Below are 24801 nucleotides of genomic sequence, written 5' to 3' on the forward strand. Positions count from 1 at the left end.
ACAGTGAACCTAACCAAACTGGAACACACACACACACGTTTGTTTATGGTGTAAATCAAGAATTTTCTATTGTTCCTCTTCCCTTTTCCTTCGTTTACATTCAACGTTTTTGCAACAGCTCTCTTTGATTTTGTACATGTTTTCTAGCCGAGGAGTCCTCAACTTGGTTCCTGTCCTCAATTCATGGATGATGTTACACATGCGTGTCCTCGATACACCATAAACAAATGCACACAGACACACAGAAGGAATACACGATCACAATATCCCCCCGTTTGACTTGAAAGCCAGGGGGATAAAAACAGAGCCTGAAACTTCAAATTCCAAATATTTCAGGAAAATGCATTTAGAACTATTATGAATTCATGTCCCAATTACCATAAGTGGAATGAGATCTAGTCCATCCAGTTGATAGAAGGTTGCATTGCCGACATCAATGAAACCATCGCTGACATCAGAGGCACCTCCTTCTGATCCGATGGCAATCTCATAGTTGATATCAAGATGAGGATGCTCAAAACCAAACCAACGAGCTGAGATGCTTGTGGTGCTCATCTGAACATCAATGTCTTTGGCCACCTGTTATGGGAGACATTTGTGTTACTGAGACAATAGGCTGGCAGTCAGTAACAGGAAATGAATTTAAATTCCCAACTTTTTTTCTTTTCAGGTTGCTATTCATAAATATGAAATCATTTCATTTGACGCCATAACTCCATTCACAAGCCATTTGCGAGTTAATATATAAATATTGAGTGGCTCAGCGTGGAATGGGAGGAATATTATCGCAAGGTAAAATCTGGACTTTTCCATTTCACGAGGCGAAGCCGAGTGAACTGGAAAAGCCCAGATTTTACCACTCAGTATTTATTTTATATAACTGACATATCTTTTGTCATTTGATATTTGAACTTTTATTTCAACACAAAATTGGTGGAAAATTTATATCTCTCTTCCAAACCACCCCTTCACGAAAATGTTTGAACCCAACCCCGTAGAGCTGGATCTTTGGAACAATACGCGCTACGCGCAACGCTGAACGCGCACACCAGCATGCCTTTGCACACAAATACTGCGTCATGGAACAAGCATCGATCCTAACTGTTCAATAGTATTTCCCATTCCCCATGGGCGAATAGTACTTTTTGAGCCCCGGCGTGAATGGCAGTAATAACAAATGTCACGTGATGTGAGTTCCACCAATCAAATGACAAGGATATGTATGTCGGTTATATAAATTTAAATAACATCTGGTAAGCTGACTTGCTCAAATGCTTGGCACATTTTCTCCAGACCAAAGAGTAAAATGTAATGTCTGTCAAGAGCCAATGTGGCCCATCAGGCTGGCATTTATCTCCAGTTTCACTAGCATGAAACGACTGAGAATATTTCTACTCCCCCTGGATGGGATGCTAGTCCATCGCAGATTACTCCCCAGCTAATGCAGGGACCCATTTATTATCCTGGGTGGAGAGAGGCAAGTGGGGATGAAGTGGCTTGCCCGAGGACACAATATATGACAAGCAGCTGGATTCGAACCTCTGACCTCTGATAATGAGTCACGAACCCTAACCGCAAGGCCACACTCCCCAAAGAGACTGTTACTTTATCACGTGATTCGGAGCAAGCCTTATGCTAGCATCCCCCAGCTCCAGAATGGTCTGGTGTCTTAGTGCCATTCTCACCCATTGTGAACAATATATTGGTGCTGAGCGTCTCTTGCATAACTGTGCAAGAGCTTGCCCCAATTCATTTGATACATAGCAACAGTATCTTTGGTCTGGAGATGTCAAAGTTAAAATGGGCCAAGCATTTTGAGCAAGTGTACCAGATTTTTTTTTCAAATTCAATTCCAATTTAGTTTGAAGTGGTCATTACAAACATACCACAAATGTACTACATCTCCAATGACTGCCACATCATTCCTAAGCATTGTTGCTAAATTAATGCTTTATATTCCAAGTGCACACAAAGGAATACAATTTTTCAGATAAATTATTTGAAGTTGTGATTTTATGACTAAAGTGAGTTTAAGGCATTCTCAAGAAATTTTTGGAGGCAACTTAGTGATAATACAAAAATGATTGTAAACTAATGAAACAAATGAGTGAAAAAAACACTCACAAGTAAAGTAAAGAATCAAGATAGGTAGCTTTGAATTGGTCATAATTACCCCTAAATCCACATGCACCTCTTCGCCAGGGGGTGCAACATCCAATACAACACCCAGAGCTGGCAACTGCACGATGTGTCTATAAACAGATGAGGTCCCCACTGTAGCTAACCCAGCACCATTCTGTGCTCTGACTGACACGTAGTACTCATGATCACCATGGAGATGCCAGTCTAGGTCATCCAATGAGAATGCAGCACATGATGTTCGGGACAAACATGGACCAATTCTGTAGGCTTTCTCCTTCTGGAAATCGAGAGTTTCAGTGCCACCTGGGCTGCTCCCTGGAACAAAATACAATAATTATCATCAATTAATTCAGAAAATTGCACAACGTGGGCAAAAATTCAACAACATGGGCAGGGCACTTTGGACCAATTATCAACACTATCTAGGTTTGATTGACTCACCGATGGCAACTTGGTATCTCAGGCTGGTATCCTCGTCATCAATGAAGCCACCATCTCCCCATTCAGCAATCAAGTATTCATCCTCCACATGGACAGAGACACGCCCAACAAACATGGGCGGGGCATTTTGGACCAATATTCAACATTATCTAGGTTTGATTGACTCACCGATGGCAACTTGGTATCTCAGGCTGGTATCCTCATCATCAATGAAGCCACCATCTCCCCATTCAGTAATCAAGTATTCATCCTCCACATGGACAGAGACACGCCCAAAAACATGGGCGGGGCACTTTGGACCAATTACCAACATTATCTAGGTTTGATTGACTCACCGATGGCAACTTGGTATCTCAGGCTGGTATCCTCATCATCAATGAAGCCACCATCTCCCCATTCAGCAATCAAGTATTCATCCTCCACATGGACAGAGACACACCCAAAAACATGGGCGGGGCACTATGGACTAATAATCAACACTACCTAGGTTTGATTGACTCACCGATGGCAACTTGGTATCTCAGGCTGGTATCCTCATCATCAATGAAGCCACCATCTCCCCATTCAGCAATCAAATACTCATCCTCCACATGGACAGAGATATGCCCAACAAACATGGGTGGAGTAGTATCCACTACTATTGGACCAACCACCTGCAGCATGCAAAGAAACAAAATTTGAACAATTCTATGGTTATCCATATTGTCAAATGCTCTCTTCTCTTGTCATCTTTAAAACTGTTGCTTGCTGCTCCTTGGACAAACCAACGTGGTTCCTTCCCTTTCAATATACGCTTCACAAAAACACAATTGGTTCTGGATCACACACTCATATAGCTAACTTTGAAAACAAGTCACAATACAATTAGATAAGTCAGTGCTGTACGTCTCAGTCTGGAAGAAGTCTTCTTTACATATAGGAGAATTCTGCAGCTGTTTGCAGCTGTTTACAATATCATGTATGCATACAAAGTATTAAGAACTCAGCCCTTAACCCATAACCTTCCCAAATCCACCAAAATCCTCTTTGCAAAATGGGAGGACTTTGCAGGATGGAGGCTATGGCAAAAGTGTGTGGCAGCATGTTCAGAAGATGCACTGTGTCAAGGTCTTAGGCCGGACCTTGTGTTGTTTTTGCTCAGCCGTGCATAAATTTAGGCCTAGATTTTACTTGAAATATTCCACACTGCTCCAGGATGCCACTGGCTCTGCCTCAACAGGGTGACCATTGCCAGAGGATTTTGCAGGATTGAGGCAATTAATGGTCACCCCTCCAAGGACCACATTCAAGAAATAACGGAGGATTTTGCAGGATTGGGGCTGTACGTATGCTATTTTTACATGGAGGCAGTTGGAGGATTTTGCAGGATTGAGGTTACATCCTGGCAAAAATGCCTAAGGAGTTGGGGTCATTACAGAAAGCAGCAATCTAACAATTGAACTTCACAACACGTTGACTTTTTATCTGAGCAATCAGCAGACAACCCAAAATCTAAGAAGAGGGAAAGTCAAAGAGTGGCACAAGTTTATCAATCAAAACTATGAATGGAGTGATCCGTAAATCTCCACAGGTTTGTTTGTCCATCTACTAAACTTTCATACTCAGTCTTGGTTGCGTCTGAATTAACCGGCTATGTGTAAATGGAAAGTGGCTTAATCCACTCCCATAGGCATGTTTGTACTTTATACAAGCCATAGCCAGTAATTCAGCCTATGGCTAATTGTTACATTCAGTCCATTTCACACCTTGGATGTAGATAGCTGAGCCTTGTTGATGGCCTTCAGAACCAGAAAGAACACAGCTCCCTGGCTGATATGAGGATGGTACATCACAAAGTGATCATGACCTGATGTTGACATGAAGGTCACCAGGTCAGGGGTCGGGTTTGAGGGGTCACTGCTCAGACCTATCTCATAGTTGTACATGGCGCTCTCGGTATCCCCTCCAGTCCATGAGATGGTCACCTGCCATTGATAACATGACATCAATACCATTCAAAAATACTACATGTAATGACAGTTTTTCTGTTCAGTACTATATCACATACAGTACTACAACACACTGTTTTGCATTGACTATGGGCCCTAGTCTGCACACAAGCACCCCTTCAAAGGCCAGAAAAGGAGAGTTGGGGGAGACCTAGACTGGTTCCCGGTCCATCCACTGTGCATTTCGAATGATCCAAAGTTATTTGGGGCGGTGATTAGTCTGGAAGACCATCGCAAGATAAATTTGAACGTATTCGCGTGCCGACGATACCCGACACTCACACACGAAGACGCTATGGCTTGGCTTTGTGCACATTCAGGATAAATAAGTCGTGCTAGCCCACGTTATACGACGTCTTCATTGCATTACGACTGATGTCCAGGGTATAAAATCCACCACCATAGCAAAAAAAATTTTAACACATTTTTTTCATATTTTTACCTGACGGAGGAGGCTGAAATTTCGCTTACATATTACTTGTGTCCAGAATTGTGCCTGCGCTGGGTTTAGAAAAGGCAAATAAGTCCGCGGGCTGCGTGTTTACCGAAAAATAAACCGCAAGATTGCTTTCGTTGAAAACATTTTCAGTACGAACTCTCCGCGTGAAGTACACGCACGTGCTGTTTGCTGCCGTGGCGGCAGCGTGCTAGGTGTGCATGCACACGCGCGCGCGTAATCTTCACACAGGGAGTTCGTACTAAAAATGTTTTTAACGAAAGCGTGGAATTGCGGTTTATTTTCGGTAAACACGCCGTCTGCGGACATATTTGCCTTTTGTAAACCCAGCGCAGACACAATTCTGGACACAAGGAATATGTAAGCGACATTTCAGCTTCCTCCGTCTGGTAAAAATATGAAAAAAATGTGTTATAATTTTTTTCGCTATGGCAGGAGAGATTCATACCCTGGACTCCGTTGCGTGTACACAACGGAGTCCAACCTGGGCTAAAGTCGTGCATACTTCGCGAGCGAACCAGTACAGTACGCACATGCGGTGTCCTGTCCAAGGGGCTCTCAAAAGTGGTAAAAATGCGCCCTCCTTTGTTGAGGCACAGAGCCCATATTTACATCAGCCTCATCTTCGTGGTATGTGAATGTTACATCAGAGAACTTTAACACCACCCACATTGTGAAATATCCAGATACCTGTATTAAAGTGTCCACCTGGGGCAAATGTCTCGGAGCTGCTTAATTAGCACATTATATGTTTTGCTCAGCATAGAAGCTATTTGCTTTATAGGTTCCCATCCAAAATGTCATACACTTAGTACTGCTAGTGACTGGTTCTCAGCAAACCCATTTTTTTAAGGCTTATCAGCTTCATGAATTAAGGCCCGAAACAGAGAAACGTACGTGTTTGTCCGTCGGAAGGAAGGACTTCTGCTCAATGGGTGAAATCCACAGACAGTCTTGGTCTCCTTGTAGTATTGCTGAAGAGTTGTCGCTACCAGCTATCTCAGGATAAACTGACAAATCATCTACCAGAGCAGCCATGGAACTGTGCGCAAGAAAATCCAAACTCATGTGAACACATAAGGTCAAGTAAACTTATCAAGTACAGTCGACTCTCGTTAATACAAACTCTGTTAATACAACATTCTGGTTATAACAAACATAAAACCTTGGTCCCGACTGTGCCGTTATGTGCACAATGAATGGGACTGATGTTCCTCTTAATACAAAATTCTGATATAACAAACAATTTGGCTAGGTCTGAACAAGTTTGTTATAACAAGACTCGACTGTACATCCATTACATGGGAGTCAGGTTGGCGTAGTGGTACTTTCCTCGCCTTCTACCCGGGTTCGAATCCAACCCGGGCCAATTGTGGATTGGGTTTTTAGTCCCTGCGTGATTCGGTGGGTTTCCCCCAGATTATTCTTCTTGGTTTTTCCTTCCACCTCTAAAACTGAAATTTTTTCCCATTCGCTTCTCTCCACAGGTTTCTTCAGGCTTTCGAGCTTACAGTGCATAGGACGCTATTTAGGGAATCCTTGGTTTCAGTACCAGAAGTAATTAAAAAAATATAATAAAAATATATAGTATAGCTGATTGTGTTAAGCAGCGTGAGTCTTATCAGAACACTCAACTGCTTCAGTCTCATGCAGTCTTGTCCCTACCTGCAGTCACTGGACGCATTCATTAGCTCCATCTTCCTGCAATGCTCATTGATGAACCACACCCGACCCTCAGCATCCTTGGCCAGACCAGGCCACATCCGAGCAAAGCTGATAGCAATCTGGGTCAGCTCTGGAGGGCTGGTATCGATGACGACACCGTCAGAACAGACGGCCTCCGAGGGTTCCAGGGCACGGTTGTAAGCGATGACAGTGATGTAGTACTGACCAGGCGAGGGGGCTGTCCAACTGGCATGAGTGGAGGTTGTCTTTGTCATCTTAAGAAATGATGGATATCGTAATTATTGGTAAAACTGTTTTTTTAAACCTGGTCCCAAAATCTAAAAGTGTATTATTGCTGAAGTAGAGGAATAATTTGTAAAGTTATCCCAAACCAATGTAACAGATTAATATTTGGAAGTCCCAGCAATGTGAATCACAATGGGACATTCATAAATACCTAACACAGTTCACCCATTCCTATTGGTCCAGAGCCCGTCACGTGGCCGGTTTTAAACGGATGATAAAGACATGGCTAGCTGGTCTGAAACACTTTTCCAGTGTCACATGAAATTTTGACTGCAATGAAATCTGGTGCCGTTTTATTTGTTGAATGTTCACAATCCTCACGGATAGGCATGTGCAATATACTACAAGTGTGTCAGTATTTCATAGTCCTAAATTCACACAACATCAGTACATCTGCGTTGTGCGCCACATCACACAGTACATGCGACGTGCTCGTTCATCTCCCTATAAGATGCTGTTTACCAGAGGACCTTACCATTGTATAGCTAGAGGGGTCTTTTTTGATCGAAAAACTTGACTTGTTTTGACTTTTGCACCAAAAAGTTTTATTTTTTTTTACCGAAAAGGTACTTATGAATGGACATAAATATATACTTATGGTTGGTATTAAACACTTCGTTTCAAGATGATTGGAGTCTAATTATCAGCATCCAGACTCTTTGGTCTTAAACAGAGTGTTTAAAACCTCCAAAGCACACATTTATTCCCTTTTTAAAGATCTGAGTATTGCTTATATCAAGGACAAACCACCAACCCACATGCAACTTACATCATTCATGGCACTGCCGACTGTTGTATTGCCGGTCCTGCAGGAGTAATCAAACAGATACTGATAGAACTTGACCCCACTCTCCTTGTCAAAGAAGCCCTCCCAATGAGCCGAGAGGTCACTGCCCTCCTGATAGTCTACCTCACTGGACCCAGGTATCCCATCATGCACCACACCAGCTTGAGGAGCAGAGGCATCCACCGTTATCTGTGATTCATCAGCAATTAGGATTTGAGTTCAGTTGATAGTTTGGTTTGGTCAAGTTGATTGTTTGGATTGCAAAGTAAAGCGGACGAACCTGTGTTAACAGGAACGGAGTGCCCATCTCTCTTTTGTTAGTGATTGGGCCAGACTCATATGCTGCTGTGGGGGGATCGCCACACCTCCTCCACAGCGAGTCTGTTACCTTCCCAGCATTGAATGCCGGTACCCATTTAACACCTGGGTTGAGAGGAGTAATTGAGGTAAAGTGCCTTACTCAAGGGCGCGCAACACGCATGGCCACGGCGGGGCTCAAACCCACAACCTCACGATTATGAATCCTGTGCTCAACCGCTAGACCACATGTGCCCATGATGTTTGAATTGCATTATTCGATGAGATCTCTCACTTTCAATTTTCTTTAACGTTTTAAAGACCTTTCAATTTAATCATTCTGAGTGTCATTTTTAAATCATTGTAGGGGCAATTTAGTGTTTTAAATACAAATCCTAGTGATTTCATCCAATGTGAAAATGTATTACTGCATTTTAATGTTGAACCGGACAAGCATTACATTCACTGTGTGCACTTCCGAACAACAGATGTCCATATTAACCAGGTTTCAGATACCTTGTGTGGACGTGCCCACGTCCACACAGTGTTTCCCCCTCTCTGCAAAACAGGTTTAGAGGCATTTGGGGTTAGGTTTACCGTCGCAAAATGAAGAGAAACATTCAAGGGAATCATAAGAAAAAAAATTGGTTTGAAAAAGTTTTCACAATTAGAGTAAAATGAGTTTTTTTGAAACTACACGAAAACAAAGGAATATCCATTGAGCAATGAAAAAAATTTAAATAAATAATAATAAATTACAATAATCTTTTGGAATTTCTGGATTTTTAAAAAAATTATTCATACCTTGATTGTCCGAGTAGTAACTAGTCTTGCTTGGTTGGTCACCGTCAGGGTGATGTAGTAATCATAGTCATGGGTACCAATGTGCATTGTTGGGTGGAAGCCATAGTCTGTTGCGTAACAATCACCGAGTGGGACACACCTACAGCTGACGGGATCACAATCCTCAGTATCCTGTGTAAAAAAGCAAACAATAACAGCAAACTTTCCTGCGCCAAGTCATCATTTTACAGTGTTGTAGTACTCAGTACTCGTATTCGAGTACTACTGGAGTACTTTTTTAGTAGTACTTGTACTTGTACTCGTACTCGAATGTCAAAGTACTCGTACTCGCAATGACCGTATTCGTACTCGGGCAGAAAAGTACTCGCACTCGACATGTCAAAATTGTACTTGACCGTCAAAGTACTCATACTCGAATAGCGCGAAGTACTCGGGGGGAAAATGGTACAGCTTGACTTACCACGGCCTTATTTTATCAGTTTGAAATGGTTGATTGGCTTGTGGAGAAATCAAAGTTTCGTGATTTTCCTCTGTGCAAGTCCGGACAAACACATTTAACAGCTAGCCATGAGTGAGTCTGTATATCGGTCTGACTGGGCCTGGGCCAATTATCGGAAATACAAGTATTCGTACTCGGAAGTACAAGTACTCGTACTTGTACTCGTACTCGGAAGTACAAGTACTCGTACTCGGAGACCTGTCCTTGTACTCGGAGGTACAAGTACTCATACTCGTTCTTGTACTCGGCAACCTAAGTACTTGGCAGTAGGCCCTACTCGGTACTCGGAAGTACAAGTACTCGTACTCGGAGACCTGTCCTTGTACTCGGAGGTACAAGTACTCATACTCGTTCTTGTACTCGGCAACCTAAGTACTTGGCAGTAGGCCCTACTCGGTACTCGGAAAAAAGTACTAGACTACAACACTGTCATTTTACAATTGCAAATGGAATACGAGCCTGACACAAAATACAAAACTACAATGTTATTGTTAACCAACTGTAAAGTTTTACATTCAAGAGTTAGTTGTTTTACCGTGTTGATTTTCTTGGCCGCCAAATTCTGGCTGCCATGTGCCATCTCTGTGCCAGTGTGGTTATCAAAGAGAAGCCACTCGATGGTTCGTATACCGCTGTGAATGTCATATGTCCTGAATTCAACGCTAAGGAAAAATGAAAAGAAAATAGCCCTCTGAAAAAAATGACGTTCTGGGTTATTTGTAATAAGGTGCTTTTCTATGCAACCTATATATAGGTAGGGCCCCTCATACCTACCTGGCTCCTATCAGAAGGTTCACATGTGAAAAAAGGGTGCAATCATCTCAGGAATATTAGAAAACGTATTGCTTAATGTGCATCGGCTCAATCAAGGAAAATTTGAAAGCTTGTAAAATCTAAGCATAGCTGTGCATATATTTTGAAACATTTTTCGGGCGTAATTGTTTTTCGTATTTTGTTAGGTATAGCTTTATCAATCACAGATCATCTTAGCATCACCTAATGAAAAATAACATAGAATTCCTACCTCATCTTATCCAGATCCTCTGAATTATGAACGGCTAGATTCACCTCCCCGTCCCGTACCAGCCAGAAGTTTTCAATCACAGGCGGGGATGAATCAGCATGAACCAACACACTGTCCCTCACAAAGTGACCAGCCAAGTCTCTGGCCTCCACCCAGAACCGAATGGAATCACCGTCCACAAGGGTCAGGTCATAGGTCGCCTGTGTGTTTGTACCTTCACTACTCCAGTGGTCTGAGTTGTCGTTACTCACGTTGACAGTGGTTCTGCCACCGCTGTGGTCGATGTCGTGTACGACGCGGAATTCTGTCACACCGAGGGAGTTAGGGACAGCTGCACGGCCACGCCGCCCAAAATTCTGGTCATAATCTAGGAAAATGTAGTCAGGTGTAGCATTTTTTACTGCATAAGCTAGAAGCCCTTGAATATTGTTGTTGTACCCTTACGTGGCGCGGCCCCCAAAGTTTTAACTGAAATTTCACAGAAAGGGAAATTTTATTAAAGTTCTTAACACTCCCATTCATAAATCACAAGTTTATCTACCTGTTAGAGAGTTAGAAGAAAAATCCATTTTGGCGTGATTTTCCGATTTGTGCAAAGTGCAAAGTGAACCCTTTGAAATTGCCCCGAAAAATAAGAAGAAAAAAATCTGACAAACTTCTGTTTGGGTATGTAAGTAGAGATAATAATGGTTTATCAGAATCTATCAACTTTACAGGAATTCTTAAATGTCAATTTGGAATTTTCCGAGATTTATTCAAGTGCGCCACGTTAGGGAACACTCCGCCAATTTGTGCCCAATTTCCGGACGCCAACGTTTTTGAATTTTGGATTAAATTTCATGAAACCGAAATTGTTCACAGAGGTTAAATAGCGCGAGCATTAATAAGGTAAAAGTACTAGTATTTCATTGCATGAATTTGAGGTTTGTCACCAAAGCGGTTTGGCAACATTACACGAGGAAAGTCGGGTAAACATCGAAGTGCGCCACGTTAGGGAACACCACCATACTATAACATACTATAAGCAGGAACACCATCTCCCCTCCCCAACCTCCTCAAGTGCAACAGGAGGTGACCAAAAAAACCAGACAAGGGCAAGATTTGAACCAGCAACTTCTAGAAACCTCAGCATCACATTATATGATGAGCTACTGTGTCATGTATGTGTTGGCACTTTCCCAATTCGGGCGATTCACAATGCAGTGCGCCACTAAGAGTTTGTCATGGAGAGTCCATTTTTTTTCTCAAATTTATGGTCGACAAAACATGGCTTATTAGAATAAATGCCAGTAGACAACTTGAAGTGAATTGTTATAGATTAGGGTATATAGCAATCTGCCGTCTAACAAACAAACATCACATTGATATAAAAAGAAAAGAAAATAACAAACAGATAAATCAAATTAGGTTTGGCCCTTCACCGACGTTTAAACACTGTATACTCAGTGTGTTACCTCCCGAGTGAAAGTTGGAAAAAGTCACTCGGGTGGGACTCGAACCCACGACCTCCTGCTTTCTAGTGCAGATGTCTTACCACTCGACCACCGAGCTAACGGGATCGGTTGGCTGGTTCGAATCTGACGACAGTGTTTAAACGTCGGTGAAGGGCAAAACCTAATTTGATTTATATCACCCCGACGCAAAATTCCATCTTATAACAAACAGACACTCGAATCATATGCTTACGAAAGTACTGACCGGAAAAACGAAAAATTTCATATGTCCCGCGCTGCGAATTTTTCGCGCATCTCCCACAATGAACCAGGAATAATAAACTCTCCATGAAAAACTCTTGGTGGCACACTGTATTGAGAATTGTGAATCGCCCGAATTGGCAAACAACTTGGTTCAATTAAAATAAACAAAATTACTAAATTACCTTGTCATCATCAGTTTCCCTCGCCATTTAAATGATAATATTTCAAAAATGTCAAGTACAATTTCTACGTTTACCAACTACCATCGAAGCTAAATGTGATAAACTCACTAGAATCGATGGTACCAGCAACATAGGAGCCAATTGGTTTCAACAATCCTTGGTTGTGATGAGGTGCATTCATAAATCGGTTTGTCCAATCAAGCTGCACGGATGTCATCCCTCCACTGGAGTCTAGATTGGTCATCCACACGTAGTTGGTTTCTGCAGTCGCGGAGACAACGCGCAGAGAGGAATCATCCTGAAGGGTGACATCGTGTGGATTGTCATCAAAGAACACAAAGCGTCTGCTGAGTTTGACATTGCCCGCATTGTCAACAACACTCAGGACGATGGAGTACACACCTGTACAGATGTAGAGGAAAAGATACAGCTCGTCTTATATTCTTCTTTACAAGGTGTATTGAAAGTGTTGGAAATTGAACAGAACTGTTGCTAAATTGATAAATTTTGACTTGTTTTGACTTGTGGATTGAAAAGTTTTTATTTTTTGACCTTACAGGTATTTATGAATGAATGGTTCGGCTCGGGTAATTAACAGCATCCAAACTCCAAGCTATCTAAACATAGTGTTTAAAACTGGCCAAGCACACAATTATTCCCTTAACACGTTTCTTGAAAGAGGATTAATACAAAATAGCCCTTCCAAATGCAATACATGGTCTAGGTTGTGAAAAAAAAGTACAAGGTACATTTTGAAACATAAAAATTAACAAGATTTGCTCAAATGAACTTGAATTTTATTATTTGTGAAGGATTTTGAAAATATTATAGCAAGGTAGCGAAATTTAACGCTTGATTTGCAAAAACTTAACGCACCAACATGGGGCAAAGTGATGTTCTGACTAGAGTTGGTCACTCCACTATAAACAGCTGGAGTGTCAAAGACTTCCGTCATCTGATTGCCATGGCTACCAGATAGCTGACGTACTTGCAGCTCGTATTCCTTGATGCCAGCGAGACTGTCTGCCCAGCCTTGCCAGGTGACAATTATCTCTGCCTGTGAAGAATATGAAACCAAACATTTATTCATTAATGCCTAAGACAGTTTACCCATTCCCTTTGGTCAAGAGCCTGTCACGTGGCTGGTCTTAAAGATAGTTGGGTGGGAAGACGGGGGTATCGTGCACCCTTGGAAATCAACTTCAAATCAACGTCTCTAGATCGGAAAAAAATTCTTGGTTTAACTTTTTCCAGCATCTTCAAGCCCAAAACGTGAAACAAGTCAGTTTAACAATATGTGCTATAACATTCTAATCCCCAAAATCCACTTACTACTGAAAATTGCAGCAAGAGCAAATGTTGTACATTCCCTTTCAGTGTCTTGCCCAAGGGCATAAACACCACGTTCCTAGCTGGCAGGGAACATGGTGCTTGTGTTCTTGGGAAAGACACTTTACTATAATTGCCACTCTCCACCCAGGAATACAAATGTGGTACCTTTGAAGGTGGAGACCAGAATGCATTGATCTCGAGTTGCTGCAAAAAGTGGTCTCATGGCCTGATGAAAAGTGGTCATAATTGTGAAGCGCTTTGAGACCTTTGGTATAAAGCACTATACAGGGTGTTTCAAAAAAAAGGAAACCCAACTTCAAAGAACGAGTATGGACAGACGATATGTTTACTGGCTATAAAACTGGTATCATCTGAAAGTGTCATCTCTATGCTTTTCAATGATACCGTGTTTAGGTTTTCTGAGTCATGCATCACTGAGCATCATTGTCTTGAAAACTGAATGCAAAAATGCACTTGGTTCACTTAAAAAAAAAAAACAACCACTGCATGGGCACGGTGTGCCTATTGTTACGGAAATGTCTGTGAAATGGCTTGAGTGTTAATCCTCGGGAAAATGGCACATTGTTTTGAACGTGGCTTGGTCAAAACGAGAAATTCAAGACAAACAATAAAATCCAGTTTTGAAACCAACCCGACTTGGGTTTTTTGGTTTCTTTTTATACACTCGTGTCTTCTTCATGAATACTTATTCTCATGCCTATTGTGTTTGACATGAAAGTGAACCAACTGCAATTTTGCAGCAAAATCTCATGACAGTGCCGCTCAGTGAAGCATGACCCTGGAAATGTAAAAAAGGTATCATTGAAAACCACAGAGATTACGCTTTCAGATGATACCAGTTTTATAGCCAGTAAACATTTAGTCTGTCCATACTGGTTCTTCAAAGTTGGGTTTCCTTTCTATTGAAACACCCTGTATAAGCACCACATTAGTATTACATTATTATTATGCCATAAACCCATCATACCATATATCCATTCAGGATTTAAATCATGTTTGGTCCACACTAACCTGTGATGTAACATCATTCCCTGCATACAGCATAGTGGTTCTGCATCCACTGCCAACATCCACACAGTGGTAGGGGTCAACAAAGTCAAAGGTGAAAGTTGAAGAGTCGGAGGTTGTCCTGCCATTGTAGTTTCGTGTGATGATGCTGTTTGAATTGTCCCTATCATAGAGCTTTATGTACCCGCCACTTGTGGAATATACATCATACCTCAGGCTGTAGTATACAAATGAAGAAATATAAACAAACACACATACTTTAGACATGAAAATATAACAATCTGAAGAAAACAGCTGATCATGATAGACCTTTATCATGCTTCCACCATTTTGTTCATGTTCCCTGTATCCAATAACAGTACTGAATGATAATGTTTTTGTGCAAAAAGGAACCAGACTATTTTTCCTTCCAGCCTCGCTTTGGTTGATTGAAACTGATTCTAGCACTGCAATGTTGTCATTTGAACAACGGAGCAAGGAACTGAAGGAGTCAGAACTCCCCTACTTCAAAGTGATTATGATCGTCACCGCGCTCGAAAGCAACAATAGAAAGCACCTGGCGGCCAGCTTACTCAGTTGCTCACTACCCTATTGAGATCCATGCTCATTAATGCTAGAAGAAAGAGTTTGCATTGCGTTGTGGATAGCACCATGGTATTTTACTCAGGCGCACTTAATTGTCATACATCCAAAATTGAATGATTTTGAAACTGTTTGTTCAGAGTTGGCTAAAGACTGGCCCACAATGTGGTAAACATTACTGAAACAATCATTTCATGACAAACAAAATATGCTCTATTCCTTCTGTTGGAAACCTTAGGAAATTTCCCAAAATGTCATATTTCATAAGTGATGTATTGCCAATAAAAAAATCAAAAAGACACGATAACTTATTGGGAAAATAATTTGATTTATCTTCAAATAACAAAAACAGATAGCGCATTCAAGGGCCAACAACTGCACATCGATAACTTGATTTCATTACTCACATCTAACAACTGCGTAGTTGTTAAAATCTAAAAAAAATTTAAAAGAGCAGCGACGTGACGTGACTATATAGGGAGGTTGTTGGTTACCAACTGAAAAGGCGGTGACGATCATCGTGTTCAAAGGCTGCTTGCAGTCACGCAATGAATGGTCCAGGATTGCGGTCACAGTGCTGTAGCTACGGACATTCCCGAGGGATTGGAATGTTAATGGTCAAAACTGTAAATCGCCGAAGAGTTCTAACTCCTATTCCTTGCTCCATGTTTGAACAGAGTAATTCTTGTATATTCTGAAACAATCTAAACTGTCCTAATCATGTATAATATCTTTCTGAACAAAACTATTTCTACAGGCTGGAGATTTGATAATAATGCAACTGATAAACCTGTATGAATTAAAGCATTACAAAAATTCGTTTTGAATTTTGCAGCTAACGAAATTTGCTGAGTCCTTACACTCAAATTATCAAAAAAAATTGGATTTTTCAAGATACACTGTATTCTCTTACCCCAACGATCTGTCCTAAACCTCTTTACTTCAAAGGTTATTTTCATGCAACTTTTTATCTAAAACATGTGAATGTTGCTCTAAACATCACAGCACAGGCAAAAAGTTGTTATCATTAAGTAAAATGTTTGGCATTCTGATCACACTGCGTGTTTCTAATGGGCTTACACATCTCCTGTAGCTGGTGTCCAGGAGTTGTAGTTCAAGTTGAATGTAAACTGACAGGATACCAGGTCTGTTGCCGGATTGTTTTGATTGAAAGAATTCCCAGTTGTCGACGTTGTACAATCCTGGGAGCCCACTGAATATATCACACTGTAACCCCCTAATGCATGAAAAAAATCACAAAGGTAAAAAAACCTAATATTGATTTACATCACCCTGACGCAAATTCATCTTATGAATAGTTTAACTGTGGTACCCTCTGCTACATACATCAGATTCAAACCAGCCATCGATCCTGCATGCTCGGTGGTCGAGTGGTAAGACGTCTGCGCTAGAAAGCAGGCGGTCGTGGGTTCGAGTCCCATCCGAGTGATTTTTCCAACTTTCACTCGGGAGGTAACACACTTGAATATACAGTGTTTATACACTGCAAAAACCTAATATTGATTTTTATACAACACCTGAATAAATCCCCGTCATCTGATTGGTGGATCATTGATCACATGTTATTGAATTATTCGTCCCAATGCACCGCGCACGCGCGGCGCGCAGCGCACAGTGCAATGGAAGTTCCATTGCACGGTGAATAGAACTTCCATTGCACGGTGTCATCGCTGCTGGCGGTGGCGCTGTTTTAAATCGAGATTACTTGAATATGATGGTTCTCAACCTGTTGAACAGTTTGCATAAATTAAATATGATGAACTTTCAGACAGTTTTTAACCTGAATAAATTGGCTATTAAAAGTCAACATTTCATCTGTCACCTCATGAAATTATTCTTACCACTGCACTCACAAACATTCATTATTTGTATAAAATCACAATATTATTTTCTGGTATTGATTAAAGATAAAATATTAACCTTATTAAAATGTGAAGGTTGTACAAAATATGCTTTCCGTGTGGCCTAAACAATAGCTTGTAAATTTATTCATATAGGAATGCCTTTGTGCAGTAATTGGATATCTTAGTGGCCAACCCATTTGTGCCGCCGATCTCTCTGTGTCAACCCCTTGTGCCGCCCAGAGCAGGTCGTAAACAATCCTGGCCCACACAAAGGCCATGTGACCTGCCTATATATCTTGTGCATGAGGGGGTTATTGACCTAGAAACAGTGTGGTGATAAAATTCTCCATGTGGTTTCACGGTGTGATTTTTTTTGGTCACTCGACTTTAAGAGAAGAAAACCTTTTTGGTATATTTGAAGCTGATTATGATCAGTACCCATTCAGTGTGTCTTCCACCCCTCCAACAAATACCCTACTGCAAAACTGGACCCTAGATATGCCACTTTGTTGACTCTGCAAATATGGAGAGTGATGAGTCAAAAGAAGGTACATGTACTTAATAGGTGTCTCTGGGTGTATCACTTTCGATCTGAATCGGATTTTTAAGCTCTGGCAACAGAGCTTCTACCAGTCACTCGGGTTTCGGTTGGTCAGTCCCCCCCCCCCCAAAAAAAAAAAATTTGACCAAAAACGAACCCCCAAACTCACCCACAAACCTGTAAGTACCAAACTGTAACTGTCCAAAACAGCAAACAAAAGACATTAAATACTTGCCGAAACTTTTGTGTAACAATTTGTGACATTAGATTGTTTATGAACTTTTCTGATTAGAGGCAAGATAATTGTGGTAAAGTTATAGTCACATGGTATTTTTGTGCACTTCGAACTTACAAAGTTTTAAAAGGGGCTTCTACCTGTGACTATACATCACCCCTGCCTCTGGCCCTGTGTCAGTTTAATGAGTCTCCAGGGGTTAAGATTCAGGATACAGACCTTTGCATTACGAAGGTTACTATTATTTTGCATTGTGACTTTCAACAAAATGGGAAATCCTTATTTCAAAGGGCAATCAGGACCAAGTGAGTAATTGTATCAATTCATGCAAGACTTTCATGCAAGAGGGCCAGAGCTTATCGTGCTCTCGCACTTGTTTGATGGAGAACTGTAACTTGACTTACGATTCACAACAGCTGTCACTCTAGCCTCTACAACACCAAGTCCAATGCTATGGATGTATGGATGTCCACCACCACTAGGGTCTGGTAGTCCTGTAGGCTGGTACGAACTTATCCAGTTGGTTCTGATGTTTGTAAAGTTGTGTACGTTGGTGTAGACAGTGTCTGTACTGCCCTGGACTGTGGGGGATTCCAGAGTTATTGTCCCTACGGCCAAAGTGGCACGGTGCTCTGATAGGTCTGGTGCTTGACTGCTGCCCACTGCAAGACAAGATTAAGGATGTGGCTATGGCGACATGTAGCAATAATGCAGGGTCTAGGCTAAGTGGATTCAGCTGCTTGCCATAGGCACCTGTATGATAGGTCTGGTGCGTGACTGCTGCCCACTGCAAGGAAAGATTAAGGATGTGGCTATGCATGGCTACATGTAGCGATAATGCAGGGGTCTAGGGGAAGTGGATTCAGCTGCTTGCCATAGGCACCTGTATGATAGGTCTGGTGCTTGACTGCTGCCCACTGCAAGGAAAGATTTAGGCTGTGGCTATGGCTACATGAGGCAATAATGCAGGGGTCTAGGGGAAGTGGATTCAGCTGCTTGCCATAGGCACCTGTATGATTGATAGGACTGGTGCTTGACTGCTGCCCACTGCAAGACAAGATTTAGGCTGTGGCTATGGCTATATGTACGGTAGCAATAATGCAGGGGTCTAGGGGAAGTGGATTCAGCTGCTTGCCATAGGTCTCTGGTGCGTGACTGCTGCCCACTGCAAGACACGATTTAGGCTGTGGCTATGGCTATATGTAGCAATAATGCAGGGGTCTAGGGAAGTGGATTCAGCTGCTTGCCATAGGCACCTGTATGATTGATAGGACTGGTGCTTGACTACTGCCCACTGCACGACAAGAGTTAGGCTGTGGCTATGGCTACATGTAGCAATAATGCAGGGGTCTAGGGGAAGTGATTTCAGCTGCTTGCCATAGGCACCTGTATGATTGATAGGACTGGTGCTTGACTACTGCCCACTGCAAGACAAGAGTTAGGCTGTGGCTATGGCTACAATTGTAGCAATAATGCAGGGGTCAAGGGGAAGTGGATTCAGCTGTGTTAGCCATATACGATTGCTGGCGGTAGCCACTGTGACACAGCCTTATTGCTACCCACAAAATATGGGTTTTTTGTAACGTTCATTAAATAGCGAGTTTGGTATTCCAACTGCGCATGTGCACATCAAGATTTGCCAATTTTTCTTTCGGGATAACAATTTCATCGTATGCGTACAAAAGCATAAATAGCGGGGTACCAGCAAAATTGAAGATCGTCGTGTTCTGAAGTATAACATTTTGCAAAAACCTTTGGACAGCGAAGTGTTTTTAGGTGTCTTGTGTGTCAAAAAGTTTGTGCGGATGAAAGTTCCATCTCTTTTCGATTGCACAAAAAATAGTGCACAGATTGCAGATTTGGTTACCACGTCCCCCATAGCCTTGTGTAACCGGGTGAATTAGAGCCCCTTGTATTTTATTCCCTTTTGTTCTTCCTTGTATGTGATGGCCTTTTTGATTTCATTTATTTTTTTTTGTAGTTAGCCCTCATATATTCTGTTGCATTTCCATATCTTACTAACATACTAACCTTCGAAGTTTCTTGGGTTTTTTTTGGACATGATAAAACACTCCCTACCAGAGTTTCCCCATCTACCCCAGTTGTGTTCTGTAAAATCTCAGGGTCTCGCCTAGATCCCTGGATGCTGACAAGATTGCGCAGTTGGCATAAATTTCATGAGCATGCAGCCTTGGTCACTGGTCTGGTGTCACGTGGGGTGGGAGACCTTATGGGGTGATTTTGCCTCTGTTACTGGGCGTGGGCAATAAGTCCAGACTGTGCAGGCCACTTTCAGATCAGACATTGATATGCAAGCACCTTGTTCCAGCTCTTGAACCACCTCTTCAAAGCTAAGCGCTGGGCTCTTGGTTTTCCCAAGTTAATCAACCGATAAGGTAAATGTCAAATTCTTTTGATACTCTTAGTTTTATTAGTGAAGCAGTAGTGAGATTAATGATGATTCATAAGTGATAGTTCTCTTATAGTTCGACAAAGAAATAAGAGCCGAAATCATTTTGTTTTCATGATTTATCTACCGGTATAGTTTAAGTCATGGTTATTTGGATCACTGAAGATAAGAGTATTGCGAGGAGGAAGAGTGTTTTTCTAGTTTATAATATAATTGTTGCTTTTAAGTGCTTACGGTGAAGCCGGTGATTAAGATTATACGGCACAATATGTGTAACAGTGGTTGAATTCCAGTATCACTGCTGTGGAAATTCTTTCTTTCTCTCCTATATTGGACTATAGATACTTGATAGGTACTTTTGGTTGTTATTGGTTTATACTTTGTAGCTATAGTTAAATTGTGTGGCTTTCTTATATCATAGTATTTTACTCAATATGACAAGTGTTTAGTTAACCTATTTACATGGTGGGTCATATAAGAGTGTTTTGCCTGAGAGATTTGAGTGAATTGGTCAGATGAAGAAATCAATGTAAAGTTGATTCATTTTGCCAGTCATATGTTATTTTGGTGTATTTTGTTTGTTAAAGCTAGACCTTTATTGAGGTTTGCCTGTGAATCTTTTGACCTTATAATAGGGTGAGACTTGAGACAACAGGTGGGAAGTAACCTGGGGCAGGACAGGCTAGCTGAGCGAGCCAGCCATTTGGCCTTGGTGCCACTGGCCTGGGACGGTTGTTAAAGTACCCCTCGAGGCTGAATGGGGTATGTTTAGTCTACTGACTGATTGATTGAGTACTCTGTACTTATTACTTTGTTTTATGCTAAATTGTGCTTTATGCCAGATTGTGGTGGAGAACAAGACTCCCAGTGAAAAACTTAAACTGTTCAGCTGGTGTTTTTGTTACTTTGATGCACTATCAGAATATTGCTTTGGCCAGTGAAAAGTGATTCTTTGTTTCTAAAATCATGTGCATGTATCTGGTGGATTGAAGTCATGATTTGTGTTGATGTTATATTTTAACGGGGAGATCAGTAAATGATCAATTGTTAAAATGAAATTCCTAAGTGATATGCAGTTCTGTTGATTTTTATTATTTAAGTTTAATTTTATTTTTCGTATTTTGTTTACAGGGTTTTTTGGTGAAACCGTGTAATGCCAATCAGACCTGTTCTATTAAAGTACATAATTGCCACCGCATCCTGATTTGTGTGTCTCCTTATTTTATGGTGCGAAATTTGGCTCACACTTGTGTCGGCATTTATCTGCCGCGGTTATTCCGAAAAAAAAAATTGACGAATCCTGCTGTGCACCAGACTATTTGGGAATACAAACTGGCTTATTGATACCAGTGTAAAGTATAACACAGATGATAATGCAATGGGATCCGGGCACAAGTACCCCCTCAATGGCAAAAAAAGGGAGAGTGCCAAGACTGGCAGAGAACCCATTGCCAAAACTGATGCTCACACGAAACCTTTGTGCACATTTGGAATATAATCACTCATGCTTTTCAATATGCACATAAACCAGTGTGCTCATGCGTGTGTCCCATCAAAAGTGGCAACAAAGCGTCCTCCCTTTTTGTCCATAAAATGACAGCAAAGTGTTCTTCACTTTCTGCTGCAAAGTGCATTCTTGGTCTACTGTATGACGGTTACATATTTCCTTGGCTCAGATATAAAGAAATGACTTCAAGACTGTCTTTGAAAGGAAATTGAAGGAGATTGAAGGAGATTGAACTTGGGAGTCAGGTTGTTTCAAGAGCAGTGCTTTCCTCGCATTCTACCGCTGTGACCCGGGTTCGAATCCCGCCCGGGCCAATATGTAGATTGGGTTTTCAGTCCCTACCCGATTCCGTGGGTTTTCCCCAGAATATTCTTCTGGGTTTTTTCCTCCCACCTCTAAAACTGTAATTTCTTCTCATTCACTTCTCTCTACAGGTTTCTTCAGGCCTTCGAGCTTACAGTGCCTAGGGCGCTATTTGGAGAATCTTTGGTTTCTTTACCAAAAGTAATAAATACAAAATGAATAAATAAAAGTGAAAAAGAATTTTATTGCTGGACACGATCCCACTTCCATCTAACCAGTTAATCTCTACTGATTTCTCACTCACATGTTCTGCAGTCAGTTCCTGAGAAGCCACTGCTGCATGTGCACTGGCCGTTTGTGCAGGATCCTGGGTAGCAGGCATTGCTGTCACTCCTCCATGAACATTGCTCTGGGAAATAGGCATTTAGAAAAGAGAAATAATTGATATACAGGCTCTAAAAATGATGCACACACCATGTTCTTAATATTGTAACAAAAATAACAGTCATGATTAATTTCCAGTAATCACTCTGATAAAATGCAGGTTCTTTTCTCATACCTTAATTGATTGGACTTGTGTAAGATAAGAAATAAGTTCTCAGTTAACAACTAGTATTTCATTGAGAAGAATTGCCAATACAGTTGGCCACATATTGATAATGGGGCCTATGATAAACTAATGGTAGAACAACTGTTAAATGAAATGACTTACCAGTACACAAGTTTAACCCTATCCACCCTGAATCCTCCAAAATCCTTTTTGCAAATTGGAGGAATTTGCAGGATTGAGGTTACATGGCAAAAGTGCGTTGCTGATTTCGGAGTACGCACTGTGTCAAGGTCTTGGGCCCGACCTTGTGTTGTTTATGCTCAGCCGTGCATAAATTTAGTCCTTGATTATACTTGACATCCTCCGCACTGCTCCAGGATGTCACTGCCTCTGCCTCAGCCTATTGACAGTCATAGCCGGAGGATTTTGCAGGATTCAGGCAGTGGTCACCCCTCCATGGACCGTATTCAAGAAATAGCGGAGGAATTTGCAGGATTGAGGTTATATGCTATTTTTCCACGAGGCCAATTGGAGGATTTTGCAGGATTGAGGCTACTTCCTAGCAAAAAGGCCTAGGGAGTTAGCTTTCTAAGTCAAGACGTTAGGGTATCGTGATTAATGGGTTATGACCAATCAAGCATTGCAAGAGACATTTATATTGATGCGCTGGCTCCTTGCACTATGTACGCGCCCAAACGCTACAAAAGACGAGCCCATGCAGTCAGGGCTCGGTGATCACATCGTGACTGGTTCTGGCCCGGTGAGGAACTTCACCTAGAATAAGGAGCGCGTCTTACTCAACGTTCGATTGCAACGCACACTGGTGCTCTACCTCATCGTTAGAGAGGCATTCGATTGTAAGCATCAGGCACAGCGTGTGCCGACAACCATTATTGTTCTTTGAAGAACAGCACGATCTCTCCATGCAGTCAGAATTCTTGTCTAGTCTCTAGTCATTTAGTACTTGAACCAGTAATTTCACGCCCATCACAATATTCAAAAGCTCATTAATTGTTCGTGCAAATCTCATTCAGTGGACCAGCTTTATTCCCGATCAAGCTTTAGTCCCAGTTTCCAACTGGCTAGTACATGTAATGCTTGTCTGGTCTGTTTCGAATAATCTACATATTCAACTGAATTCAAATTCAAGGAGCAAATAATGTTCCCCATTCCCCAATCCTCTCTCTACTACAGCCACCTATGGTTGACATACATACTTATGCATTGTCTCATGTCATCACTCTTCACGTAGGCTGATCCATGCGCTGGGCCGTAGTCACCATCACATCGGTCACATTTCTGGTCAGAGGATGTGCTGCAGAACACTTCAAGGCAATTTGCGATGGCTGTACACCCTATGAACACCAAAAAAAGAATTGTGTTCCTGAATCATCGAGACATGCACCCAAGTCTGATGCAATAATAATAATAATCATAATAGTGAACATTTATACCGCGCCATATCTGTCCATATGACACTCCTGGCGCAAATTATGAGACGAAAGATGAAAGACAGGTAATGAAGTATATGAACATACGAGACCCATTATGTAGCACCTTTTTTGTTAGGTGCTGCGGCGCATATTGCTGCCACTGCCAGAAACACCGGGGCAAGCCCCTTCTCTTAGCGACAAGTGTTACTGGGTTCTTTAACGTGCATTACACAACACACGGGACCTACGGCTTTACGTCCCATCCAAAGGACGAAGCAATAATGGTAAAGTGCCTTGCTCAAGAGCACCAGCACCATGTTCCCACGGTCAGGATTCGAACCCATGTACCACGGCACACGAGTCGAACACCGTAACCATTGGACCACAGCGCCCCACAATGGGTGAGATTTTATTCAAGATGGAGTGATTAAACAGGGTAAGGCCAGCGGCGTAGCCAGAGAGGGAGGGGCATATGGAACGCCCCCCCCCCCCACCAAAACATGTTACCCCCCTCCCAGTCCACCCACCCACTGGCAACTTGTTAGCCTACATTAGTGACCATGGCTACGGGTTTATTCCGGATGCAGTGACTCAACAGGAAAAGGTCATCAGCATAGCCAAGGGGGAGGGGGGCCCGCAGGGGTCATGCAACGTTACCCCACCCCCTCGCAGTCCGTGAATTTTCTTTTCCCAAACTACATATCCACAAACATGGTTGTTTAGCG

The 24801-nt window shown here is 41.9% G+C and overlaps 1 protein-coding gene across 1 annotated transcript in view; it reads right to left on the reverse strand.

Moving 5' to 3' along the window:
• The window catches only part of LOC119729229, a 63801-nt gene extending 39803 nt beyond the window's left edge, over nucleotides 1–23998 (reverse strand). Inside the window, exons 1-17 of the mRNA XM_038201811.1 lie at nucleotides 23861–23998; nucleotides 22398–22502; nucleotides 18278–18535; nucleotides 16313–16469; nucleotides 14654–14867; nucleotides 13166–13346; nucleotides 12398–12691; nucleotides 10411–10777; nucleotides 9922–10048; nucleotides 8888–9058; nucleotides 7769–7975; nucleotides 6694–6968; nucleotides 5926–6070; nucleotides 4329–4547; nucleotides 3086–3236; nucleotides 2174–2457; nucleotides 379–579 (exon numbers count right to left, since the gene is read on the reverse strand). Coding sequence (XP_038057739.1) covers nucleotides 379–579; nucleotides 2174–2457; nucleotides 3086–3236; nucleotides 4329–4547; nucleotides 5926–6070; nucleotides 6694–6968; nucleotides 7769–7975; nucleotides 8888–9058; nucleotides 9922–10048; nucleotides 10411–10777; nucleotides 12398–12691; nucleotides 13166–13346; nucleotides 14654–14867; nucleotides 16313–16469; nucleotides 18278–18535; nucleotides 22398–22502; nucleotides 23861–23876 — 3372 coding nt within the window. The 5' untranslated portion in view covers nucleotides 23877–23998. The remainder of the gene's footprint in view (nucleotides 1–378; nucleotides 580–2173; nucleotides 2458–3085; nucleotides 3237–4328; nucleotides 4548–5925; nucleotides 6071–6693; nucleotides 6969–7768; nucleotides 7976–8887; nucleotides 9059–9921; nucleotides 10049–10410; nucleotides 10778–12397; nucleotides 12692–13165; nucleotides 13347–14653; nucleotides 14868–16312; nucleotides 16470–18277; nucleotides 18536–22397; nucleotides 22503–23860) is intronic.
• Nucleotides 23999–24801: the final 803 nt, after the last annotated feature.

This window comes from Patiria miniata, unplaced genomic scaffold, assembly GCF_015706575.1.
Source record: "Patiria miniata isolate m_02_andy unplaced genomic scaffold, ASM1570657v1 HiC_scaffold_1, whole genome shotgun sequence".
Classification (NCBI taxonomy): Eukaryota; Metazoa; Echinodermata; class Asteroidea; order Valvatida; family Asterinidae; genus Patiria; species Patiria miniata.